A 25,869-nucleotide genomic window follows, 5' to 3' on the forward strand; every position below is an offset into this window, starting at 1 on the left:
GCAGCCCCCAAACCGAACCCCTCAAAGACATGGCTGCAACTAGAAATTCTGTCCATAAAAGTAATGAACGGAATCGGTGACAAAGGTGTTTACAAGAGAGTGAATTAAGACCTAGTTCTGGAAAAGCTCAGCCAAGCTCCTCCCCACTTAGTTTCTTTCACTTTTGAGTTTCGTGTGCTTGCTTGGCGGGGGACCAGTAACATCGTGCCGACACTGATACTCAGCAGGCTCTATGTTGAGCCCAATGTAACAGCTTGTGCCGGAGACATGAATAAGGCCCACACCCTCTTGCCTTTGTCGATGCTACAAAACAGGTTGGCTCACAAACGTCCTCACAGAGCAACCAAACATCAGGGCTCTCAGAGTGGGTGTGATTCTGCTTGAGAGCCATGTGACTCAAAGCACATAACACAAACTTCGTTGTAGAAAAAGGGACACAGGTTTGGTCTATTATGCTTTTTGATGAGTGATTTTCCACTTGATAATTTAAGGACCTGTTTACATGAGAGCAACAGTTTTTTTTAAGGCAAAAGTGTATTTTTAGTGATCTACAGTGGATCCCAGCACTTTCGCCCTTTAGCATTCACAGCCAGGCAAACTCGCAGATTTTTGTTAAGATTTTTTTTTTTAATTGTTTATTACAGTTTTTGATTTAATTACTCTAGGTTTAGTTTATACAAAAACAGGTTGTTTTTCCCGCTGAAATTCCCACATATAGTCAGTAATAATTTATAATAACTTGATATAAATTGATAATACAGGTAAAATGTACCACTGTACCAAAAAAAGCCCACAATTTTTGCATGTTACATGTCTTTATCTTATGCTTCTCTGATAATGTTTTTTTGTCAAGCGCTGAGATCTTGCACTTTGTTTGGCGGCCCTTGAAGGCAACATAGTTTCTGTGAGACACTAAAGTGAAACTTACATTAGGGGCGTCCAATATTGCAGCCTTGAATCTCAGCCGATTCCGTTATCCATTCGATATCAGCATAGATCATACATATATATTTATAACTTTATAACTTATTAATTTTAACTTATTTGAAGAATTTGAGTTACCGGAATAAAGTATCTTAATCACAGAGAAGTTGCATCTGTCAATGTTTACACTTCAATGCAGAGCAAACGAGCAGCCTCAACGTCAGTTTTTCTGTTTTTCTTTTGTTTTTTTTGTTTTTTTTTGTTTTTTTTTACAGTCTTGTGTCAGCGGCCCTTAAATTGTAACAACACATTCAATCCCAAAGACGTAGTTATACGTTTTTATAAACCCGAACGCACGATCCAAAAAAGTATTTATATGTCTTTTAGGTTTTTATGCGGAAGAGGTCAAAAGAGGTGATGATGAAACTCTCCACTAACGGATTTCACTTCAGAGAAATTTTAAGCCATAAAAACGGCCACAAGGTGACAGAAGTGCATTTGATAAGAGCTCCGCAGGGACGATGTGAACGGAAAAAACATTCATGACAGGAAGGAGGAAGTGACAGAGCGTGGAGGAGTGTAGCGTGCAGAAGGTTGCGCATTGTAGGGAAATTTTAACACATGCACACACACGCGCACTGTGCAAACTCCAAATGTGCAAATTGTAAATCATTCATGGTGTTGTATTTGTAAATTCATTGTTATTTTGATATGAAACAACCCCTTTTTGTGTTGTTTATGTTGGTATAGTTGTTTAGATATTTGAGCTGTCACAAAAGCAAAAAATATTTGTGTCAAAGTGAAAGTTATGCTTGAAATGTATCTTTTCACAAAAAGCTGGTTTTCTCCCTTTTCTAGTCGAGAACTGATATTTTCCTGAAACTTACCTATGTTCTACTGCTGATTACTAAAGAACGGAAAAAGGTAGAAACAAACTTTATTTTTCTGATGAAAGACGGGAGTCTACTCTTTCTTTTGGTAGGTTCCATGTGTATAGAGCCATAGAACACAATATTCTGTGTGCCTTGAAAGATCAGTCAAAATCGTCTAAAATGGCCGGTACTGAAGGAGTTGTCTTTGAAAAATGGCTGGGATTGAATGAGTTAAGTTCAAATGAATTAAGACATGACACAATGTAGCCTTTGTAAGTAGACCTAAAGGGGTTGATCCAATATGTTGGCAAGCTGTTTTTATGATATCGTGGAGTATGACTGATAAATATAACCTCCCGGAACCACACCTTACAATGCATTGTGTGTGTTTCTCACATTAACAACAAAACACATAGAGGAAAAGGCTTCTTGAGACGTCATCTGTACTTCTGTGTAGAAGGTGTCGGACGTTTCGCTCCTCATCCGAAGAGCTTCGTCAGCAAACTAATAAGTGCTGGTAGCTTAGGCCTTAAATACAGTAAGAGTGGGCGGAATTGGTGTGCCCACACATATATAAAAAATACTGGAGGTACTGTATATGTTTGTTTTTTTTAAATAATAGGCTATTATGAAAATCAGAACATTGCTCTCCTTCACTTTCTTTAGGCTTATTATATCATTTCTTCTATGTGATTGGCACCAGCATTGTCAAGTCTGTGCAGACCAAACGTGGCTTCCTGCGCCGAACTGCGGCAGATTGTTGACACAGTATGTAAAATGGCTACCTCCCCCTTACTGGTGGATTTTGGCCCACTTCCATATGTTCCAAGCCTCCAAAGCACATCATAGCACTGTATTCCAAATATTTTGAAAAGCTCTAATATGAGGGCAGCTTGATGGGGCTTTTTGGATAGTGATTCTAATCTTAACAATTTCTCGACACAAGATCCTTGCATCACTCATGTGCTGAGAGGAACTCCCTCAGGGAGAATTACAAGACAGCACACACCACCTCAGTTATTGGATGCCATTATAAAATGTTTCTCAGTGTACTTTACTGCTTTATTTCCTTTACTTAAAGATCAAAATGTGTTGGTACTGTCCAGAATCCAGAAAAAAAGAATGCTAAACATGTTTGTATTTGATTGAGGGGAGTAAGTGTTTGATCCCCTACCAACCATCAAGTATTCTGACCCCAACACAGAGCCAAACGATTCATTGTTTTCTAATTTCGATTTAGATTTCAGACATGATCATAAAATACTTTAAAAAAATAATAATTAAAAAAAAGCTGGACCTGATATTATGTGTGCCTGTGTGGATTGAGACGTCGTATTTGAAATAGCGCTGTTGTTTAATTAGTACACCGATTACTGTATGTCCAACTTGGAGATTGTAGCTGCTGTGTCAGCTACTGACTAACTAAATGCACACGTATGACTTTAAGTCTAGTTTAATTCATTTTTTAATACAATTACATTTTGGTGTTAAAATACGGCTGTTTGATACGTTTGTACACACCGGCATGCATCCAGGCATCATCGTCACAAATTCAGTCTTCTTGGAAAACATTACGACATGTGCTCCCTCCTCCTGGCGTGCGCGGTACAGAGAGCAGATGAGAATTGGAAATGCGCGGCCATGTTGAGAAAGAAATGACACGTTGTCGTGTAAATACAACAAATAACATGATCTGTTCTGTAGCAAAGGTATCCTTAAATGTCTTCTGTTATTATCTGGCGCTATGTGGAAAATAAAATGAACATGACCTTCAAGGGTGGACTGCGTGATATAAATACAAATATTATGGTAGGGCAAACACTGCTGATTAAATAGTGATGCTTTTTTTCTCCAAAGATTGACAGTGTTGCAGAGCTGCTGTGTTGACGTTAAGCGTGTATTATGTTTTGTATTAGTTGTATCAAGCTTGTTGTCAGTGTTGAGTTGTTTGTATTGGACTCGTGTGTCTGATTCAGGGTCAAAGTCATGGTCTAAATCCCATGAACCCCCCCCTTCTTTTTTTACCAGTCTTTGGCCTTGTGTTTTTGTACTAGCCTCTCTTGGATGGAATCTGACCAAACTCCCTGGAGATGGTAGTGTAAAATGTCCTTCAAAGGAGGGATATTTTAAAATGTCTGCTTCCCTCCTGGAGTTTGTGTGGCCATTATTTTGGGTGGTTATTCAAGTCTTCGGTGGGGTTATTGCTGACCTCTTTGAAAATTGCCAGTGTGTGTGTGCCAGCAAATACAATACCATCCTTATTATCATAATGTATTATAAGCCAGCTGTCCTGGCAAATAAATGTTTTAATATATTTATATTGGGGGTGTCACAAGATTAAAACGTGACAAGATTTCTAATTCAGAAAAAAACTGCCTCGTGAAAATAATAAATTAATCACACATTAAAAGAAAATGAATTTGATAGTTTTACCAGTCCATATACTGTATATTGCCATGTGCATGCGGTGTCTTTTTCATCGTCTCTCAAAAAGTGATTCACTCTGTGCATTGGTTCAGCACCTGGACACTTCAAGTGTTCAGCACCTGGACACTTCATAGAACGGCATTTCATAGAACAATGTCTTGAATGGAGTGAAACCTCTTGTTAGTCTTACAGTCGCTTTGTCCCTAGCGCCGCTGTCATATGAGAGTGCAGCAAGTACATTTCGTTAGGAGCAATGCGAGGTAATTAGGAGGAAAAAAATATTGCAAAGCAAAATGTCACAGCCCCAGTGTGGGAATATTCCAGCTTCAAACCGAATGAGCAAGGTGAGCCTATCAACACGAACAGACTTACCTCAAACATGTCCAGTCATCTTTTTTTTCATTGTACTTTTCTTAAAATTAATGTTAAATTCTCATCTCATTCTCGTGAGCCCGTGTATTCTCTCATGTCGTGAGCTGGGTGTCTTGTGACACCCCTAATTGAAATATGATTTCAATAATGGCCATTTATTGTAGTGGATTGTCCTACAGTGCGGTTTCATTTCAGTGAACCCTCGGGTCAGGAGCATTATACCAAATTAAACACACATGTGGGTGCACACCAACCATGAGCAACCATGGCGTCTGCCAGTCAGGCTAGACATAGGTTACATTTGCACTGCAGGGTATGATGCTCAATTCGGATTTTGTGTTAATATCCGATCTGATCTACAGTATTATGTGGTCGTTCACATTACCAAAGAAATGTGACGTGTCAATGTGAACGCAAAGCTTCCTGGAAGTGACGCACTTGTGCAAAAGCACGTCACCTTTGCCTCATTGCCTCAATTTGTGCTCTCTTTTCTTGGCCAGTTTCTATCTACATACAGATGAGGCCTGAGTCGCAGTTGAAAAAATTGGAAATGTACTGTTCACGCTGACTTTGAAAAATCAGACACAGGTTACATATGAGCAAAACAATCGGAATTGACCTGCCGTGTGAACGCAGCCTTACTCTCACAGGGACAGGGTAAGACATGGCTTTCTCAGCCCGTAGCCCTGAATCTTCACATGTGGCCCTTAAACGGCAATGCTGGCGCTTTCACGGGCTTTTGGACCAAGGGCCGTCATGGTCCACTATCAGATGTTATCTCACCGCAATTTGCATCGTTCATAGCCCATGTGATGGGTTGAACCCTTGCAACACAGTTTATGAAGATTATGAGGATGCTTTTGCTCCCTCCTTGGGATTTTCAGGTGGTCCTCCGACACTTTTACTCCCTCCATTTTGAACCCTTGCCCCATCTAGCTGGAAGATCCTGTTTCTGATTGCCATCGCATCAGCTAAGAGAGTGGGTGATCTGGCTGCTCTTTCTGTTAGTGTGGTCTTTGGTTTGGGGATGAGGATAAGGGTGTCTTCCTTCTGCCAAACCCTACATTCCAGCTCAAAGTGTTCCCTAGAAACTTTGTGGCCAATCCTCTGGGGCTGGAATTGTTAGAGTGAAACCTTGGTTAGGGTCATTAATCCATTCCCAGAAGGTCCGCCTTCTAACTGTAACGGTTTAGGGGATAACTTAATTCAATTTCACTCAAGTGCAAATTAATTTATAACCATTATTTAATTTTTTTTCCTGGGGTTTTTGTTGATATTCTGTAACTTTCTGTTTAAAGAAATCTAGCAAAAAAATTCTGGACTCCTCATGTCTTTTGTAAAACGGAAAAAAAACGGGGATCAAAAAATGATTTTCCCCCATTGTATCATTATTGTTATTTTATTGACTGTTGTAAAAGATTCTCCTGACTTTGTTCTAGGGCTTTTCTGCATCAGAGAGCTTACACAATATATTTGAAACACTCTTTCCAAACATGACGCTTAACTCCTAATACATTTGTTTCTTTTGAAGGGATCAGCCCCCGTGGAATGAGGAAAAACGACCAGGGTTTAGATTAATATCACAACTCAACAGGTGACCCTTGACCCCTCTCCCTCTCCTCTCTTTGCCCTGGTGTCTGTTAACTGCTTTATCCCTCGCTCATGCAGCGGTCAACATTATGTTCAGTGTGTTTCTGCCATCTCATTTGGCAACATAATGTCCTGCTTTCGATTTGCTCTCATTATTTTTGCTCTCTTCCATTTGTAACATCACAATAACCATCTCTTCCGCTCAAGCACTGAAAGGCAACCGAGTCTGAACTAATGTCTCTGCTGTTGATTTATTCAATATTTTTTTCCCCCAAATGTTTGCTGCTCATCTATACAGCTTGGTACCCGAGACATTAATCAGTAATATCTTTCTGACTAACCCAGCTTTAGGAGTCAAGCCCTTCTGCAACCTAGCACCCAGGCTCATGATTAACATACCCTTACTCTCATTCTCTTCACATCCTTTTATGTGCTGTTTACTGTCAATACAATTACAGTGGTACCTCTGTTTTCGTTATAAATCCATTCCAAAGGGTTCGAATTGAATTGAATCTTAACAAGTATATATGCAGTAATGGAAAAAATTGTTGCCGCCCTTCTTTATATTTTTTTGCATGCTTGTCACACTTAAACGATTCAGATCATCAAACTAATTTAAATATTAGTTAATGACAACACAACTGAACACAAAATGCAGTTTTTAAATGAAACATTTATTAAGGGAAAAAGAAAAATCCAAACCACATGGCCCTGTGTGGAAAAAGTGATTGTCTTATGGTGGAGTCATGGACGCTGACCTTAACTGAGGCAAATGAGGCCTGCAGTTCCATGGATATTGCTGTGGGGTCTTTTGTGACCTCTTGGATGAGTCGTCGCAAACATGCGGCATCTCGAATATGTAGCCTTACCTTTTGGTAGTGTCTGAGGCTTTGTGAGCGCAATGCTAACACCCTACGAACGAGTCTGTGGTGAAGCTAGTCGCTAGCCAGCTAGTAGCTAGACATGTTATGGCTAAGGAAGGTAGTTCGATCGGCCTAACAATTCATGGCTCACATAAGGATTATGGAAAAAAGTGCAGTTTTCCTTTAAAGGTTTGACGGCCGCTTCTATTGTGACTGACTTTTTTAGCCTTCATAGTACTGATTGATGAGCTCATCAACAAATCGTACCCTTAGTGAAACCCTCCCACTGGATGCTGCTCAGCCAATCAAATCTGTCAATTGGCACTAAACATTGCGACTCTAAATACTGTACAACAGACACAGATGAAATAGGAGAGAAGCGAAGCGAGTGACACGGAAGAATATACAGGCAAAGACGATAGAAACGAGTCATCGATTCATTGATAAATACGCACAATGTTGTACCATAACTGATACAGTGTATATGAACCGAAAATGTTCATCGAAAACTGAGCGGGCGTTTGAAAACCGAGGTTTTGATTGCCTTATCCTCGGAGGACTTGGACGTGTACTCACTTTTGTGAGATACTGTAGCTCAAGGGTGTCCAAAGTGCAGCCCGGAGGCCATTTGTACTCTGCAGAGTTTTTTTATTGGCCCACGGTGCATTCTAAAAATATAATTTAACAAGAAAACTTTAAAAAGAGAACAGCAGAAATGAAATAATAATAATGTGTAATAAAATTTAGTTTAAACAATAAAATAATGCAATAAAATATATAATAGTCAAAATATTGTGGGAATATAGACATAATTACGAGTATAACATCATAATATTATGAGGAAAAATAACATTTTAGTAGCATAAAGGTGAAATATTAAAAAAATACGTTATATTATTATAGTATACGTTATGTGTAATATAATGTATATTATATTATGGAAATAAAGTAAAAACAAAAAAAGTTATAATTTTTGGGACATTAGGTTGCGGAAAAAGTTATGTTATAAGACTCAAAATATTATGGTAATAAAATCATAATTACTAGAAGAATATTTACAAGAAGAAAGTTCAAAATAAAATAAAAAAGCCACAGCAGAAATATAAAAAACGTGTAATTTTACGAGACTGAAGTCAAAATATTAAGAGAAGAAAGTTGTATTCTAACGAGAAAAAATAATAAATAGATAAACTCATAGTTTGAAGAAAAATAATGTCAGTTTAGTGGCATAGAGTTGAAATATTAAAGAAAGAATAGGTTTTTTTTTTGAAGTCGTAATATGAGAAACATCCATCCATTTTGTATGTCGCTTGTCCTCACAAGAGTCGTGGGAGTATGCTGGAGCCTATCCCAACTGACTTCGGGCAAGAGGCGTGGTACACCCCGGCCTTGCCACCAGTCAATCGCAGGACACATATAGACAAACAACCATTCACACTCACATTCATACCTATGGACAATTTAGAGTCACCAAGTAACCTAACATGCATGTTTTTGGGGCGTGGGATGAAATATGGCAAACAAACAAGACAAAATAAAGTTGTAATGAAAAAAATAGGTTGGGGAAAAGTGATCATATTATGGGAATAAGATCAAAATATTCTGGGAATAGAATAATAATAGTACAAGAAGAAAATATTTACAAAATTAAAAAAATAACGCAAAAATGGGGGGGGGAAACAAAGTGTGAAGTTCATATTAATAATACGCTTTTTCACCTATATGACAAAGCTGAGATGCAGTTTTTTTTTAAAATATATGTAACCTTTTAGCACATCAACATGTGTTGCTTTACAAAATATGAAGTAGCTCTTGCATCCTTTCATTTTTTACTATGTGGCCCTTGGTGGAAAACGTTTAGACACCCCTGCTGTAGCTTAACTGACATGTAATATTTTTATATTATACAATATATATAATTATTGATAAATTATTGTGAAAACCCTTGTTATGTGTATTTCAGTTATTCCTTGATCATCTTATTTTTGGGAATAATAAGCAATGGTTTCCCATATTATGAGTAATAGGCATATAGACTGTGTTTTTAACAGAATTGTTTGGTGTGATCTCTTGGTGTGATTTTTCAGGCTAACTAGGTAGATGAGGAAAATGTTCTGCAGAAATGTGTTGTTTTCTCTATATTTTCCCAAATTGTATCTCCCAGGGTTTTTTTTCTGGTGTTAGGTCAGCATAACAATGCAGATTAATGCGGAGGAAGCAAAATGACTCATTGAACTTATGGCCCTGGGATGTCATCTGCCTCTGTCCAAGGTGCTAGAACACACTGAATACGTGTCTGCTTCCTCCTACACAGAACCAACTCAGACTCTGCTCTTCATACAAGTGCTATGAACCCAAACCCACAGGACCCCTTCAGCATGAACAAGCAGATGGGCCGAGGTCCCCCTCAGCGTAATGGTGAGTGTAAGAGTGAAGTGTGTGGTATAGTTTTATACACACACACACACACACACACACACACACACACACTTAGAGCACTGCTTGCGCCTGCTGTTTCTTCATGTGCTTTCTTGTCTTTTATTGGGAATACATTTTTTCTGTAAGCAAAACTATAAATTCTTACTCTGGACATTGTAACAGCTACTGTATGTGACATTTTTGTTGCCATCCATACTATGTTCATCTTAATTCAGTTTATTATACTTTGTGGTAAGGGTTCAGACTGCAGATCATTGTATAATAGCCCTATCCGCCTGCGTATGCTCCCATGCTTACACCAGTGTTATTGTAGTTATGATAGTTTATGATGTTTGTGTTTCTTTCCACTGGTGATTTATTAACAGACAACACAGTCTGCTGTTTTTAGACATGCCTATCTTTAATTTGGGCTACACGTCTATTCTTTTTTGTTAAAATCTTGATATGCAGAAAGTCACAATTAATTCATTCAACTATTTGAATTGAAATGTTTGTGTTTTTCCCCTAAAAGCAATCTGTGTGCCTTTGGATGGTCAAATCACATGTGACTTAATACACTCCTATGCTTTGTTGTTGTTGCTTTTCTTTATTTCTTAGTTATTGTCACTCACCATTTATTGTTTTTCTGTTTGTTTGTTTTTTACATGGTTTTCTCTTGTGGAGGCTGGCATGCAGCTAGTTTAAATGAGGCACAGGTGGATGGGTCTGCAGATGGTGAGTTATATTTTCCTGGTGTATGTATGTGTGTCTGCAAAAAAAAATTGTAAAAAGTATAAATTAAAGCATGACACCCTCTCTGCAGTATTTTCTTTCCCCACGCTACCAAATGAGGAGAGTCTCATTGGTGTCAGTAAGCCACTCCCCAAGCAACTGTGGGAAGCCAAGAAGGTGAGATTGGTGCTCTCTAACCTCTGGTTACGCCGTATGAAAGATGACTTGGAAAACATCAAATTAAATCAAATGAAATTTATTTTGAGTGTTGTCATCTATGGTTACTGAAGCAATCATTTTCAAGACAAGTCAGTTTTGATTAAGAATTGGCTGAGCGTGACTGACTCTTTCACACTGTCGGGAGCAGTGGTGTAGAGCTGCCATAATGTGCACTCAACAAAAATTCAAATATTTCCCGACGAGTTCACGGAAATTATGCGTGTCACAAATTTTGAACATTTCAAAATGTTCTTTGCGAGCTGGCACACAGCCCCACACCTTTTACACATATGTCACACCAGTTTACAACCAATTTACTCATTGGCATGCAAAATTGCCAACCACTGCTGGGACAAAATGCACGCAAGTGTAAACTAGGCTAAACCCAATACCTTACAAATTAACCATGAAATATGGATGCTATTCTTCTAATACACGTTTCTTTTTCAGGCCCAGTCTCTTGTATCAAGGCCTAAATCATGTGAAGTGCCCGGTATCAAGTAAGTGTTACGTGTTATATTCATTTATTTTTCTTGTGAGGAAAAAAAGGTCATGTAGTCAGCCAAAGACAGCTGAGATTCTTGAAAATTAAAGACTTGTGCCAGATGCCAAGCAGATTTTTGGGTTGTTGTGTCACGCATTTTCTCTTTGACAAGAGTATTTCTCAAATATTGTTTACAAATGTGCCCAAATGTGTTAGTCAGAACTTCTTTACCCAGATAATGCATCCACCTCACAGTTGATTAGTGATTAGACAGCATGATTATTGCACGTTTGTGCCATAGGCCGGCCACAATAAAAGGCCACTCCACAACGTGTATCAGACAACGGCAAAGGAATGTCCACTAGAGAGGTTACATTTTAATTTCTCCACTAGATGTGTTGGTATTTATTATTGTGCTTTGTTTTTGTTGTACTCGCAGTAATTTAAGACACGCTCACCTTTCACCCAGACCAGATCAGGCTCCTTGCAGCCATTATTCATCTTTCTTGCTATAAATGCATTAGTTCTTTTAATTGTGACAGATAATTTGACCTGCAGTTGCATTTTTTGTTCACTGTTGTGGGATTAAATAATATGACAAGACATTACATGCAAATGTTTCTCCTCTGTATCAGGGAGATCCCTATTCATTTTGAATAGGCAACACATAACAACTGAGTGTCAAATTTTCACTCTCTTAGCCAGGAGGAATCCAGCAGTAATTGTAAATTCCATTTGACATAATGGTTTTTAATTATAGACAATATTAACAGATTGTTTGTTTTTTTCTTCCAGTATTTTTCCATCTCCAGAGCAAAACCCTGGTCTTTCCCACTATCAAGGCTCATTAAATACAGGCGGCTCCCTACCCGATCTCAGCAACCTGCACTTTCCCTCCCCGCTCTCCACTCCGCTGGACCCTGAAGACAGCGGAGGATACCCTAATCTCAGTGGAGGTAGCAGCACCGGGAATCTGCCGGCAGCCATGATGCACCTTGGCATTAGCAACTCACAGGGTTAGTTAAAGCTCTGAGTCTGTGCGCCCTTTACACTGTTAAGTTTACAGTATACAAAATATTTTTGGTCCAAGTCTAGTGGTAATGGCTAAGTGGTGGACTGCCCATCCACTCACCTGGAGGAGAAGTCCTGCCTTATTTTTAGGATCTAAATTCTTGCACAGAGTGTGCTAAAAAAAAATCCAGCCAATTTATTGTGGTGTGCTTGAAAGGACTTTATTGTTTATTGTTTTTAAAGGGTGTTTTTTATGGTAAGTATTAAGTTACTAAAAAAGTCACCGTGGTAAAGTGCAACAGTCACCTCCTAGCCACTTGATAGTTATGCAGTGTAGCTACTGTTCATTTGAAATGTTTCAATGAACAACAAGTTATGCAACCCACTTAAACAACTATGTTCAAAGATATACTGTAGCCCGTGGCCATTGAAGATATGTGATGCAGCCCATCTTGCCTAATGCCTACTGCAGGGTTTTATGATCTGGGCCAGCTTCAGTTGGTCGGATCTTGGTTCAACAAAGTAATGTTTGTAAAATAAGGTAAAAATAAGTATGTTTTTTTTTTTCCCATCACCGCCTACTGAGTGGGACAGTACAGTAGATGAATGATTAGCACTGTCATCTCACAGCGAGAGGTTTTTCGGGCCTTTCTCTATGCTGCTTGCATGTTCCTTATGTACTTGAATGGGTTTTCTTCAGTCCATAATAGTCCGCTCAGTACAGATGGCATATAAACATGCCTACATACATACGGCACATACAGTCAGGATTTCTTTTTTTTTTTTTTTTTTTTTTTTGCACGTTTGTCACAAAATGTTTAAGATTATCAAACACATTTAAATATCAGTCAATGACAACTGAACACAAAATGCAGTTTTTAAATGAAACGTTTTATTATTAAGGGAGAAAAAAACTTACATGGCCCTGTGTGAAAAAGTGATTACACCCCTGTTAAAACATAACTGAGATTGAGATCTATCAGTCTGAAAAAGGTTAAAAAGCCATTTCTAAAGCTTTGGGACTCCAGCGAACCACAGTGAGAGCCATTATCCACAAATGGTGAAAACATGGAACACTGGTGAACCGTCCAAGGAGTGGCCGACCAACCAAAATGATCCCAAGAGCAGAATGACGACTCATCCAAACACAACAACAGCCAAAGAACTGCAGGCCTGACTTGCCTCAGTTAAGGTCAGTGTTCATGACTACACCATAGGGCTGGGCGATATGACCTCAAATCAATATCAATATGTTCTTTTTTTGTGAATTATCTGTGAATTGCCAGTTTTGCGTAATTCGTAATGATGTACATGTTTTTTGTTTTTTTAAAGGCTTTAAAAATCCATATATTTAAAGTCAAGTATTTGTGTTACTAGGTTTTAGTATCATTCAGAGTAGCGTTACGTTGCATACAAACGGGGAAAAAAAGTATTTTTGGCACATGAGTGGGAAAGCACTATAGTACGTCATCTTTCCCGCAGCTTTACAGTATTCAACTGAGTTAGCTACGTCAGCAAGTGCAGCTTGTACGGCTGAGATGTCATCGCCCATCAACGCTAGTTGCTGATGTGAACCAGGAAAAGTTGTAGGAGACTTGTAGATTTATATAGAGATGTGCCAAAATGTTACTCTACTTTGATTTACTTTGTATGGACTTATTTCAGGAGCAAAATGCGAATGTAAGGGTTGAAAAATGTAGTCGTACGTGTGCTCCCTTTTTATTTTTCCTACTCGCACAATCTATTTCTAGGCACATATGCGAGTCAAATGCTGACACTGTACAGCCACTTCTTCATTTCAACCATCACCCGGTCTTTCATCGTGTTTCCCTTCTTGTTCAGGTTGGATGGGTGGAGTCACGTGACTACACACGCTGTATCTTGTCTTAAAGGGGAATGAACCTAGCATACCAGCACACACAGTCAAAACAGACAAAAAATACTTCTTTTTTATTAAAGCACTGAATTTATCGACATGAGCAAAATTACGTTATCGTAGTAATTTTGGTCACGGAACATTTTCAGTTTATCGCCCAGGCCTACTTCACCATGAGAAAGACGCTGGGCAAAAACGGACTGCGTGGCAGAGTTCCAAGCCGAAAACCACTGCTGAACAAAAAGAACATTAATGCTCATCTCAATTTTGCCAGAAAACATCTTGATAATCCCCAAGACCTTTGGGAAAATACTCTGTGGTCTGACGAGACAAAAGTTGAACATTTTGGGAGGTGTGTGTCCCATTCCATTTGGCATAAAAGTAGCGCCGCATTTCAGAAAAAGAACAACATACCAACAGTAAAATATGGTGGTGGTAGTGTGATGGCCTGGGGTTGTTTTACTCCTTCAGGACCTGGAAGAGTTGCTGTGATAAATGGAACCATGAATTCTGCTGTCTACCAAAAAATTCTGAAGGAGAATGTCCGGCCATCTGTCCGTGGCCTCAAGCTGAAACCAACTTGGGTTCTGCAGTAGGACAATGATCCAAAAACACACCAGCAAGTCCACCTCTGAATGGCTGAAGAAAACCAAATGAACAAGTCCTGACCTAAATCCTGTTGAGATGCTGTGGTATGACTTTAATAAGGAGGTTCATGCTGGAAAACCCAGTGTGGCTAAATTATAACAATTCTGCAAAGATGAGTGGGCCAAAATTCCTCCACAGCGCTGTAAGAAACTCATTGCAAGTTATAGCAAAGGCTTGATTGCGGTTATTACTGCTAAGGGCAGCCCAACCAGTTATTAGGTTTAGGTGCCAATCACTTTTTCACACAGACCATGTAGCTTTGGAAGAAAGTTGATTTGTATTTTACACACTGGGACACGCTGAAAACGTCTCAGTTGTTTGTGAAACAAAGAAAGGCATTACTGCCTTCAAGCGGAAAGCAGTGCTCGCATTTTTTGAGCTTGAGATGTTCATCTCTGGCAGCCAACTGTGTGATAGAACACTCACTGGTTGAATGATCTCTCTGTCTCAAACATCCTCACTTTGAACTTGGCCTGCCATGACCTATCCTCTCAGCCTGTCCTCTCTTGTAGTTTGTCACTGTGTGGTGTAGCAGCATTCAGCTTGGCTGAGCAGCACATTTTTTGACTCCCTACAATCATCTCTTTTTTCTTTTCTCGGCTTGCCACTGTTTTCTTATTTTCCCCCCATTTCACACAATAAAGGTCCCTAATGACTGTTAGGACATGCTGTTGGAAAACATGCTGCAAAATGTAATACATAATGCATTAAGCTATAACTTCTTAATTTTATTTTGGCTTCACAAGGGCTTTAGTTGCCCCGGATTGACTGAATGGCACTACAGTTCAGCTGAGTTTGGCACAGTCAGTTTTTTGTTGCTATGTTGAAAAATGTGGGCAGTACCACAATAAATGATACATACTGTATTGCCACCCTTCCACTGGGGTACCTAGTTGTGAAATAACCTGAGTTGTGGAAATAAGAACACAAAACCACCCATTTATAAAAAAAAATGTTTTAATATGATTGAGAGGTTTTTAGAACTGGTTGTGTCAGAAGTTTACATACACTCATCATGGGAACTAATGCCATCAAATTTGGGCCCTTAGTGATTTATTCTAGTGGTTCCTTTTGTAGGGTGGAATGATTAAACAACGTACATCTTCAATTACAGTAATCCCTCGTTTATCACGATTAATTGGTTCCAGAACCAACCATGATAAATTCATTTTCACATAGGAGGATTCCTTGTTTAGAAGTTGAATATTTTCGTAATTAGAGCACAGAAAACCTGTTTACAACCTTCTAAATATGTTTTTTTTTTTAACATTATTAGACATTAAAAAACACCCCTATAGTCACCTTTACACTCTTATTACCCAATATAGTGGACATAATAACAGAAAATAAGACAGACATAAATAAGACATAACATACTCACATGTTAGTGGATGTTTTAACAATAATAATTGAGAACCACTGCATCAATGTAACATTACCAGGTTCCCTAGGCAAGTATGGAAAAGTATGGAATTTGATTTTATAAATTTCCAGGTCTGCAAAAGTATGGAAAATGGAAAAATGTTGTTTCCAAGACTGTTACCACTGTACCACTATTTTCTAAAAGATAAAATTATGATCAGTCAGTTTCTCTAAGGCGCTTGCTAGGGCAGCTAAGATGTTTGTGTGAAAGCACACAGTGGGCGGGCAATGCAACCCAGAAAACATTAAGAAGATTGACAAGTTGAACAGCCAGTCTTAATGGCTAGCCCTCTGCTCTTATCCTCCTCCAACCCATTTTAAGGCTCTCCCAGATGCCATGAAGTTTTTTACTCCTGCTTTAACAGATGGGTGATGTCCGCACACATTCTGTCCCCATCTTGGACAAAATCATAATTGGCAAATGTGCATTTTCTGACAACTGGCTTAAAATGCCCAAATATAAAGACTGGTTGGCTGGAGATCCCAAATAGACACAAAAAGTTAAATGCAGATGTTGTTACATCTTTTGACATCTTAGTATGAGCTACATTACCTAGCTATTATCTCCTGGTAACGGTATGGTGACATAATGGCATACATATTTGGAATAATGAAAACAAATGATTCATTCCATAATTTATTTTATCAATTTACTGGGTCTGGAAAAAGCATGGAAGTTTGAAATGTCACATCCATAGGAACCCTGCGTTATGACATCTAGTGACCAGTGTAGGTTACCAAATATCGTATCTTTGAATGTCTTCTGAATGCCTTATATTTGTATTTTCATTCATTTAGCCATTTTTATGCTTGAAAACGCATAATTTAGGCCAATAATACTTAAAATGTGATTAAATGTGCATATTTTTAAACTAATAATACGCTGTAGTCAACCACGGAGCAACGATAATTTATTCATTAATTTATTTTGAAAACCGTGATGGAGTGAAAATTTGAATAGCGAAGTGGCGTCAGACTACTGTCGTTTTTAAAAGAACAATTGGTGAATGTTTAGATTTTTTTTGTGGCTATCCATCCTAGACATGGCCCACTTTAGCAGTCTCATTCTTCTAAATCTGGCTAATCATGGTTTTCATGTGTTTGTCCACACAGGCCTCTCCTCTTCTCTGAGTAATCCCGCAATTCAAGCGTCCCTCAACAACTGCCAGCTTCAGGCTTCTCTCAGCAATCCCTCCATCAACTCTTCTCTGCGACTTTCTGGTAACTCCCCTCGACGAAGGCCCGCCCCCATCAGCCCCCTCACCCTGTCTCCTGGTGCCGAGCAACGGAGGGGTCTGCCAAAGCAGTTGTCTCCCACTATGTCCCCATCACTGTCCCCCATCACACAGGTAAGATCGTGTTAATAAAAAAATACTGTTGACACTTAAACATAATGTATTTTAAAATGTTTTCAAAAGAGTTATCTTTTAAAATACCATAACAAAAAAGTCAGCATAATGACTCAAAGACAAAACACACTTGGACACACTTGCTATTGAAGAGAGCTAGTGAAAAGCGGTGATTACTTAACTTGCATCCACTCAGTAATGCTGACACTGCTGGCTTTCTTTTCCCTATGTAGGGAGTTGCTTTAGACACCAGCAGCATGCCAAGGGAGCCACCCCCTCCCTACCCACTCTACCAGCAATCCCAAAATGCAGTGGACCAGACCCGACACTTGCAGCAGCAACACCATCATCAACAGCAACCCGTTTCCCCTCTGCAGAGCGTCCCACTGGACTTTAATCCAAGTCAAGTAAGTGCCAGGAATACTTCCTTCATTCTCATGTATTTCAAAAAACAGGTAGACACACTGCTTTATATTTATTATATTGCTCACCAGCAATGGTAGTGTTTTTGTGCATGTGTAGCCTTGTAGGTAATTTTCTTGTCTGCACAGTACTAATAAATATATGAACATAACATGCATATTATAGTGGAACCTCTGCTTTCGTCATGAATCTGTTCCAAAAGGTCTGACGAATACCGAATCAGTTTTTCCCAGAAGAAAATCCAATGAATCCGTTCCAGACATAAACACAAAACACATTTTGACGACTTTCTAAATACGCTTTTTAGCATTATTAGAACCCTCAAAACATGAAATAACACCCCATAGTCACTTTTACAATTGTATTACCCAATATAGCAGACATAATTACAGAAAATATGATGTCTTAGACATAAATAAGATGTAACTCTCACGTTGGCAGTGACAGCGTACTTCCTGTGGTGGCTTATTGTCCATCAATGTAACATTACTGACACCTAGTGACCAGTGTAGAATACTGTCATCCTTTATGCGTTCTATGAATAAATCAACCACACACTCGCAGCCGTAACAGACTAGTTTGGTTGGCGCACTGTTTGGCTGTACGATAACCAAGACACATTTTGGCAATCATTTTTGACGAAAACCGAGGTACCTCTGTACATGCAATTTCTGGTAGTAAAATGAAAGAGTAAAACACTTTTTCTTGGCAATTCTGACAGCAGTCTGGCTTGTTATTTCTTTGCAGCACAACAACATGGCAGCACTCTTTGGTGACTCCTTCATGGAGCAACAGTTATCCAGTCGCCCAAGCAAAACTCTTCCATACCAGGTCTCTGACTCACACTTGGACCCACAACATACATGACCATTGAGATTCCCAAAGGCATAAATGCAGAAAAAAAGGGGGGGGGGAAACAACATAAGTCATGGAAACAATTATTAAACCCCCATTTTAATGCCCGGTACAACAAAAGGTTGTATCGGGCATTAAAATGAACAAGAAACTTAAGAAACAATGGTGGTCTAATAATTTTTTGGCTGTGAAAAAAGCAACAATCATAATGTCCCCTGCTGATTTTGTAAGTTTTCTCCCTTGCAAAGATATGGGTAGTCTATTTGTTTGGTAGGTTTATTGTAACTGAGAGCGGTGGAATGTTAAAAAAGAAGCATTAAATTGAAAATCAATTTGTACTTGGTTGAGGTAAATAAGTATTCGATCCCCTACCAACCAGCAAGCATCCTGACCCCCACAGACCGGTTATGTGTCCCTGAAGCACACAAATTAGTCCTGTCTTTTTAGGAAAGTACTCCTAATCGCAATTTGTTATGGATATAAAACACATCTATAATTATATTTTATTATTATAATTCAGAAATGGGCCCATGCAAGATTTCATCTAGTGGGGTCCAGAATTACAATTAAAGAGCTGGTTAATGATCTCAAGGGAGCTGGGAGCAGGCCTGTCTGAAGTTTGCCAATGAACAGCTGAATGATTCAGATAAGGCTTGGGAGAACGTGATGATGCAAAATTAAGTTCTTTAACCCGACTCGACATGTTTGGAGGCAGAGAAGTGCGGAATATAAACCCAACAACACCATCCCTACTGTCAAACATGGAGGTGGAAACATTCTGCGTTGGGGATGCTTCTCGGCTAAGGGTACAGGAAGATGAATGGGACTGTGGGTACCATAGAATCTTGGATGAGAACTTCCTGGCTTCAGTCATATGGATTGTGCTTCCAGCATGACAATGACCCAAAACATACTGCCAGGGCAACAAAGTAGTGGCTAAAAAAGCAGCACATTAATATTCTGCAGTGGCCCGACCAGTTTCAGGAAGGTAATCCCATTGACAAGCTATGGAGGGAGCTGAAACCATGAGTTGCAAAGCGACAGCCTCAAAACCTGCGGGATTTGGAGAGTATCCTGCTGGATTTGGAGAGTATCTGTAAAGAGGAGCGGACCAAAATCCCTCCTGAAATGTGTGCAAACCTGATGAGCAACTATAAGAAACGTCTGACATCTGTGCTATGCTCGCAGCGCCAAATGCACACTTCATGTCTCTCACTTTTAATGTGTACCTTGTGGGAAATCGGTACACTGCTTTACCGAAAAATTTGAATACAAATTATACATGTACCATTACACCCCTAATGCTACATTTGTCGGGTTAAATTTGTTCATTGAATTGCATCAATATGCAGTGTTCTCAGTTAATGTTATTCACCATCAACACTTCATCTGTCTTCTGTTTTCTGCTTTCTGTCATCTCCTCCCAACCATCTGCCGGCTAGATGGACCAGTTCAGTCTGTTGGAAAACGCAATGAGTTCCACAGCAGGTACATCCTGCTTCGACCCTTCCTCGCCCTCACTGTACTCCTCCCAGGCAGGCCTTGCAGGGCTTGGGGGCAGCCATGGTAACCTGCATGACCCCATGCACATGAGCTCTAACATGTTGTACTCCAACTGCAGTGGACGGCTGCCCAACATCATACTCACTGGTGAGTGCCCACCATCACCTTCCTTTTGGGTGGAAGACACCAGAATGGAAGTAAAAAATGGGAGGACTCAAGTGTAGGTAGTGTTTACATACAAATCTTACAGAAAAAAGTAAAATACATTTGGACCAGTCCAATGTAGGTCAGTATATGCTAAACTGTCTGAACAAAACATCCACATCTTAGCTTTGCATTATAGCTGACAAAGCAGCTTCGTGTCATACTGTAGAGCGGAATTCGTTTACATCAAGGTGTCTAAATAGACCAACTAATCAAGTACTGGTCTACTGTGTCCTCCTTATTCCTAAAAAGTGCCCGCTAAAGCCGACATCGATATAAAGTATGTAATTTCTTTTCAACTAAGTCTGTCAATGTCAACATGTACTCTCATCTCATCTACTTGCATAACAAAACGTTAGCCATATTGGGCATAGACTGAAGCTTGTTACATTCAAGGGCCACCCGCAACTGGGGGAAATTGGTGCGTGAAATAGTGGTGCCCATTAAAATGTTAATTCTTAACAGAAACCAACAGGAGGTCATCAAACCTCCCTCACTCACGGTGCGACCAAAAATAATACTATAAGTAACATGAGGAACGGCACCACACGAACTATGCGGGTATCAAACGCTTACACACTAATATACAGTACATGTACCACAAAAAAAAACATTTTATACCCCTTTCATAACTCAAGACATGCTTGGCAACTTCCTGTGTGTGCATGTGGGCTCCCCAGCATGCCTTGCGGATTATCTTCATGGCTCATACACATTGGGGTGGGGTATGCTTCAGGTCCAAATGGTGAGTGGTATTGAAATGCCCATAAAAATGGCAATTGCGACACTATAATGCAATCCAACATCATCAAACCACATGCCTCAAAAATAATACAGTAAGACAATAAGTAACACACATGGAACTGCACTACACAGACTGCAAATGTATAACCCGCAAGTCATGCTGGGTCACTTCCTGTTGGGGAAGCGTGTACATGGGCTCCCCAGCATGCCTTGCGGGTTATATACACGGATCACACACCTTTGTGAACCTCTGTCGTTGAGCTCCTTGTTGGAGAACAGCAAGTTGTGCAAACAGTAGTGGAGCATTGAACAGTTGGACATGCGTTGTAGTATTAACTTCATTCCATCCATTTTCTGTGCTGCTTGTTGACCCTAGACTGGTTGCCAGCCAATCACAGTGTATCAAAATCAACAATAGAGAAAAAAAAATACATATAAACTTATTTTTTGTAACCAAAATTTGCTGAATCACGAATGTGTGAGGATGCACTGTATCGCCAATGTTTTGTGAGTAGTGTGTTTCATTGTCTATTCATTATTAATTCAAACTTTTCTTATTTTATTTACTCCAGTTATCTACTTAATCCTTTATTTTTTTAACACCTTTAATTTGTCTTTTCTTTTCTTTTATCACCGCACCATGTCTCGTGACTATTTTGTCCTATTTTCTTCTAATGATCAAGGAATGATGTGTATTAGGTGATATTTTCATTTTAATTTTCGTGGTTTATTTGACGGGGACAGTGTACATTAATTAGCATTGCTACAAATGCACCACAATTAGCCAAAAGGCTATTTTCCATCTGTTGTCCCTGGACAGATGTTAAAAATTGTCTCCCTAAAACAACAATAAAAGAATTATAAAGCGATTGTTTCCACTCTGCCTGCAGATGACTCCCATCCCAGTCTGTCAAAAGACATCAGCAGTGTGCTGTCCACGGTGCCCGAGTGTTTCGACTCAGAAGGAGGCTTCCCACTGGAAGACGAGCTGCACATCGAGCCCCTCAGCCTGGACGGTCTGAGCATGCTCAGCGATCCCGACATGGTGCTGCCGGACCCATCTGTGGAGGATACTTTCCGCAGTGACAGACTCTGAGTGCGACGTGTCCCGTCCCCTCCCTTCCTACACAAACACACATTTGCAGCGTAGAGTGCATGAATGTGAATATGCATGCATTGAGCGGGGCCGCTGTGCATGCATTGACTGCCACTAAGCATCGTAAAACATGAAATAGTTGGATGCCGTGCACACAAATCTACACTTTCCAAGAAGTTGGATGGTAAAGAAACAGTTTACAACCGCCCCATCCAACACTTGCTTAGGCTCACATTTGCCATGCACTAGTGGTGGTATAAAACCAACTGTCGTCCTTCAGGCTGCCTCTCCCGCTTGAATCGGGAGTTAATCTATCGAGGAGTCGAGGCTGTCCGGCATCCTTTAAAAAAAAAAAAAAAAGTCACCTTCTTTCGTAGCCATGGCAACATTATCGCCATGGTTACATACCATAGCAACCCCATTGCTGTGCTGAAGAGTAGCAGAGATGCCAACGCACAGTTGACTTTTCTCACAGCTCCCGTAAACGAGTGAGGCGCTCTGCTGGAGCCGGGTCATGTGACACGGGTGGAAACAATCATGTACAAGAAAAGTCTTATCAAATTTATTTTTGAGGCCACAGATATTTATAAATATATATATTAATATAAGTCATTTTTAGTATGATGAGAACATACTAGACAACAAAAAGGGCAAACTGTTTCAAAAGAAATGAAGCGTGTGTTACTGAAAGACTAAAATTGTAAGGCGTGCTGCATAAAGACTAGAGATATTCCCTCAGCAGGGGCGGTGTATGCATCCATTTTAGAATATGATTTTTTTTTTTTTTTTTTTACATTAGTGTATGTTGTATTTGAAGTTTTGTATGGCGCTTGCACTGTACCTTCATGTGTGTGCTAAAAGGGCATGGGGCTGTATACCACTGTGGATCAGCCGTGTTTGCAGTACGGTGGCTGAAAAGTGCAGATGCCTCCCGTGGACATGGGACACCATGTAACATTGCACTTAATACCTTTTGCACTATTTGGTTCTACCAGAATATTTTTTTTTTACATGACAACCCAAAGAATGAAGACTTTATTCAAAGTGAAGAGGATAGATATTTAGTACCTTGGCCATATGTTTTTTGAACCGATATTGGGAAATATGCCATTCTGGGCATTGAGTGCCCCCTGTTGTCTGGGAATGATGATTGATTTTTTTTATGTGGTTAATTCAAGGATGATAGAGCATTGCTCCGCTTGGCTCGTTCAGCTATGCAGCTTCCCCCCCACCTGTTGAACAGGTGTGCCATATACACTATGCAGTGTAGCAAAACCATGCAGGTTCCTCATATGGAAGGATCCAACAATATTACATGTGTCCGGTGTCCACAGTGCTTGTTATACTTCAGTCTGTCAATGGGAGAACTACATCATCGATATCAGGAGTGTCCAGAGTGCGGCCCGCAGATCATTCTAATGATGCAAGTAAACATCCATCCATTTTCTATGCCTTGTATCTTAATTAGGTTTGCGGGGGTATGCTGGAGCCTATCCCAGCTGACTTCGGGCGAGAGGCGGGGTACACCCAGCACTGGTTGCCAGCCAATCGCAGAGCACATATAGACAATCATTCACGCTCACATTCATACCTATGGACAATTTCGACTCGCTAATTACCCTAACATGCATGTTTTTGGAATGTTGGAGGAAACGGGAGTACCCGGAGAAAACCCACGCAAAAATGTTCATTCTTAACACAAACGTACAGAAGGTCATCAAGCCGCCGTCATTCACAGTGCGACGAAAAATAATCCTCTCAGAAATGTGGAACTGCACCACACAGACTATGCGGGTATCGCAAGCTTGCACTAATATACCTGTACATGCAAAGACAATTTTATACTTCTTTGCTGTAACCCACAAGACATGCTGGGTAACTTTCTGTGTGTGCAGGTGGCTTCCCCAGCATCCCTTGCGAGTTATATTGCAAATATCACACACATTTTGTCATTTGGGGGAGGCGGGTATGCTTAAGGCCCACCGGTGAATGGTGAAATAGAGATTCTTAACACAAACACAAACCAACAGGAGGTCATCAAACCTCCCTCACTTACTTACGGCACAACCAAAAATAATCCTACAGGTGGAACTGCACCACACGGACGAGTATGTGGGTATTGAACGCTTACACAGTATACATGCATATTTATAAGCTGCAAGTCAAGCTGGGTATGTTCCCATGTGTGCACGTGGGCTCCCCAGCATGTCTTGCAGGTTATATTCATGGCTCACACAAATGTTGTCATGGGCGGAGGGGATGCTTCAATCATTGAGAGGCCCATAAAAATGGCACTTGTGACACTCTAACACAAACCAAAAGGGGGTCATCAAACTAAACGCTTCTCTCACTCACGGTGCGACCAAAAATATACAAATAAGTAACGTACGGAGCTGCACCACACAGACTATGCAGGTACCGAACGTTTCTACACTAATATACAGTACATGCAAAAAAAAAATACTTTTATACTAATTTATAACCCGCAGGTCATGCTGAGTCACCGGCAAAGTGTGCACGTGTGCGCCCTAGCATGTCTTGTGGGTTATAACAGCCCACAAACCTTTGTCAACTTTGTCGTTGAGCTCCTTGTTAGAGAACAGCAAGTTGTGCCAAAAAAATATACAAAATAAGTGGAACATTGAACAATTGGACGTTCAAAAATTTGGAGGAAGTTAAATTAAGATCACCTATAAAGATGCTAGTGCATTTTAAGTTCATCCTGTTTTAAAAATGAAAAATGTTTCTTTCAGTATGCGGACGTCTGCGGTCAAAATTTGGACACCACTGGTCGACGTGCACTGTCATTTAGAAGCGCTCTAATCTTAATGGCACTGCTTGTGTTTGACTTGTGAGTCAACAGTGACACACGGGTACAAAAACCATAAAATGAAGCGGGTTCGGGGTTTGTTTTTATCGTAGTTTCTATTCAGTTGGAGCTATTTCCTGTTCGTACTTGCTTTGTCCTAAACAGCGCTAGCTAGCAGGCTCACTGTGAGTGACGGAAGCCACTTTTCAATGTATTCTTTGACTTTGTCTGAATGCATCTAACATGCTTTTTCTTTCCTGCCTGCCTTTTGCTGCCTTACGCGTGTATTACAACTTTTTATATTCCAGCTAGCCATCACGTCCTTTTTAGCCTTAGTTGTCTGTCATGTACCATCACTTTTGTTGTGTGCGTCCTACTTTTTAGCCACATATTAAAATGTACAGTTCTGTTATTTAAAGATATGTCCACTAGTGTTACTACTTATTTTGTAATTGATCCGAGTCTTTATTTTTCCTCACAAGATATGAAACTGTTTGGGTTTATAATGTGTTTAGCGCTTACCCTTTTTGATTTTAATACAAACAATAAAAGTCATAAATAACTGTGCTATCGAGATGTGGGTTGTGTTGTTCCATTCTTTACCGTTAGATGGCAGCAAAGGTACACGAGCGTTTTTTTTTTTGTCTATTCATAGGTGTGGGCGATTCTGCTCATTTTGGTATCGATGTGATACCACGAAATCCAGCGATACCAAGTACCATAACGGTACTGCCGACACAGATAACATCGTTGTTGGTCGTGACAAAATTCAACAATAAAGAACAATGTAACTATATCAACTAAATAATAAAAGTATTCCCCTTTATTACATCAAAGTATTTCAGCAAAATAAGTTAGTAAAAGCAAAAAACTCCTATTGTAGCTCATTCAAATCCTTTGGCTTTTTGCCCCCTACTGTGTCCAAGAAGTATAGGCCCTGAATTTTTGCACAGTATATAAATATAACAATATCAACAACACAACTGTAAACAGACGATATTTATGGAAATGTATAGAACAAAAATGGA

At 39.8% G+C, this 25,869-nt stretch overlaps 1 protein-coding gene across 5 annotated transcripts in view; it reads left to right on the forward strand.

Annotated features, from left to right (window-relative positions):
* Positions 1–25,572, forward strand: part of crtc3 (CREB regulated transcription coactivator 3) — a 46,709-nt gene extending 21,137 nt beyond the window's left edge. The window contains exons 5-15 of one of the 5 annotated variants that reach the window (XM_054771814.1): positions 6,127–6,189; positions 9,363–9,466; positions 10,163–10,201; positions 10,290–10,375; positions 10,868–10,917; positions 11,697–11,917; positions 16,972–17,207; positions 17,441–17,614; positions 18,378–18,461; positions 19,928–20,135; positions 21,827–25,570. In XM_054771814.1, coding sequence (XP_054627789.1) covers positions 6,127–6,189; positions 9,363–9,466; positions 10,163–10,201; positions 10,290–10,375; positions 10,868–10,917; positions 11,697–11,917; positions 16,972–17,207; positions 17,441–17,614; positions 18,378–18,461; positions 19,928–20,135; positions 21,827–22,032 — 1,471 coding nt within the window. In that variant the 3' untranslated portion in view covers positions 22,033–25,570. Of the gene's footprint in view, positions 1–6,126; positions 6,190–9,362; positions 9,467–10,150; positions 10,202–10,289; positions 10,376–10,867; positions 10,918–11,696; positions 11,918–16,971; positions 17,208–17,440; positions 17,615–18,377; positions 18,462–19,927; positions 20,136–21,826 lie in introns of all 5 variants that reach the window. The other 4 variants (XM_054771813.1, XM_054771817.1, XM_054771816.1 and 1 more) reach the window with 4 other exon arrangements.
* The last annotated feature ends 297 nt before the right edge of the window (positions 25,573–25,869 follow it).

The sequence above is a fragment of the Dunckerocampus dactyliophorus genome, chromosome 3, assembly GCF_027744805.1.
Source record: "Dunckerocampus dactyliophorus isolate RoL2022-P2 chromosome 3, RoL_Ddac_1.1, whole genome shotgun sequence".
NCBI classification, from domain to species: domain Eukaryota; kingdom Metazoa; phylum Chordata; class Actinopteri; order Syngnathiformes; family Syngnathidae; genus Dunckerocampus; species Dunckerocampus dactyliophorus.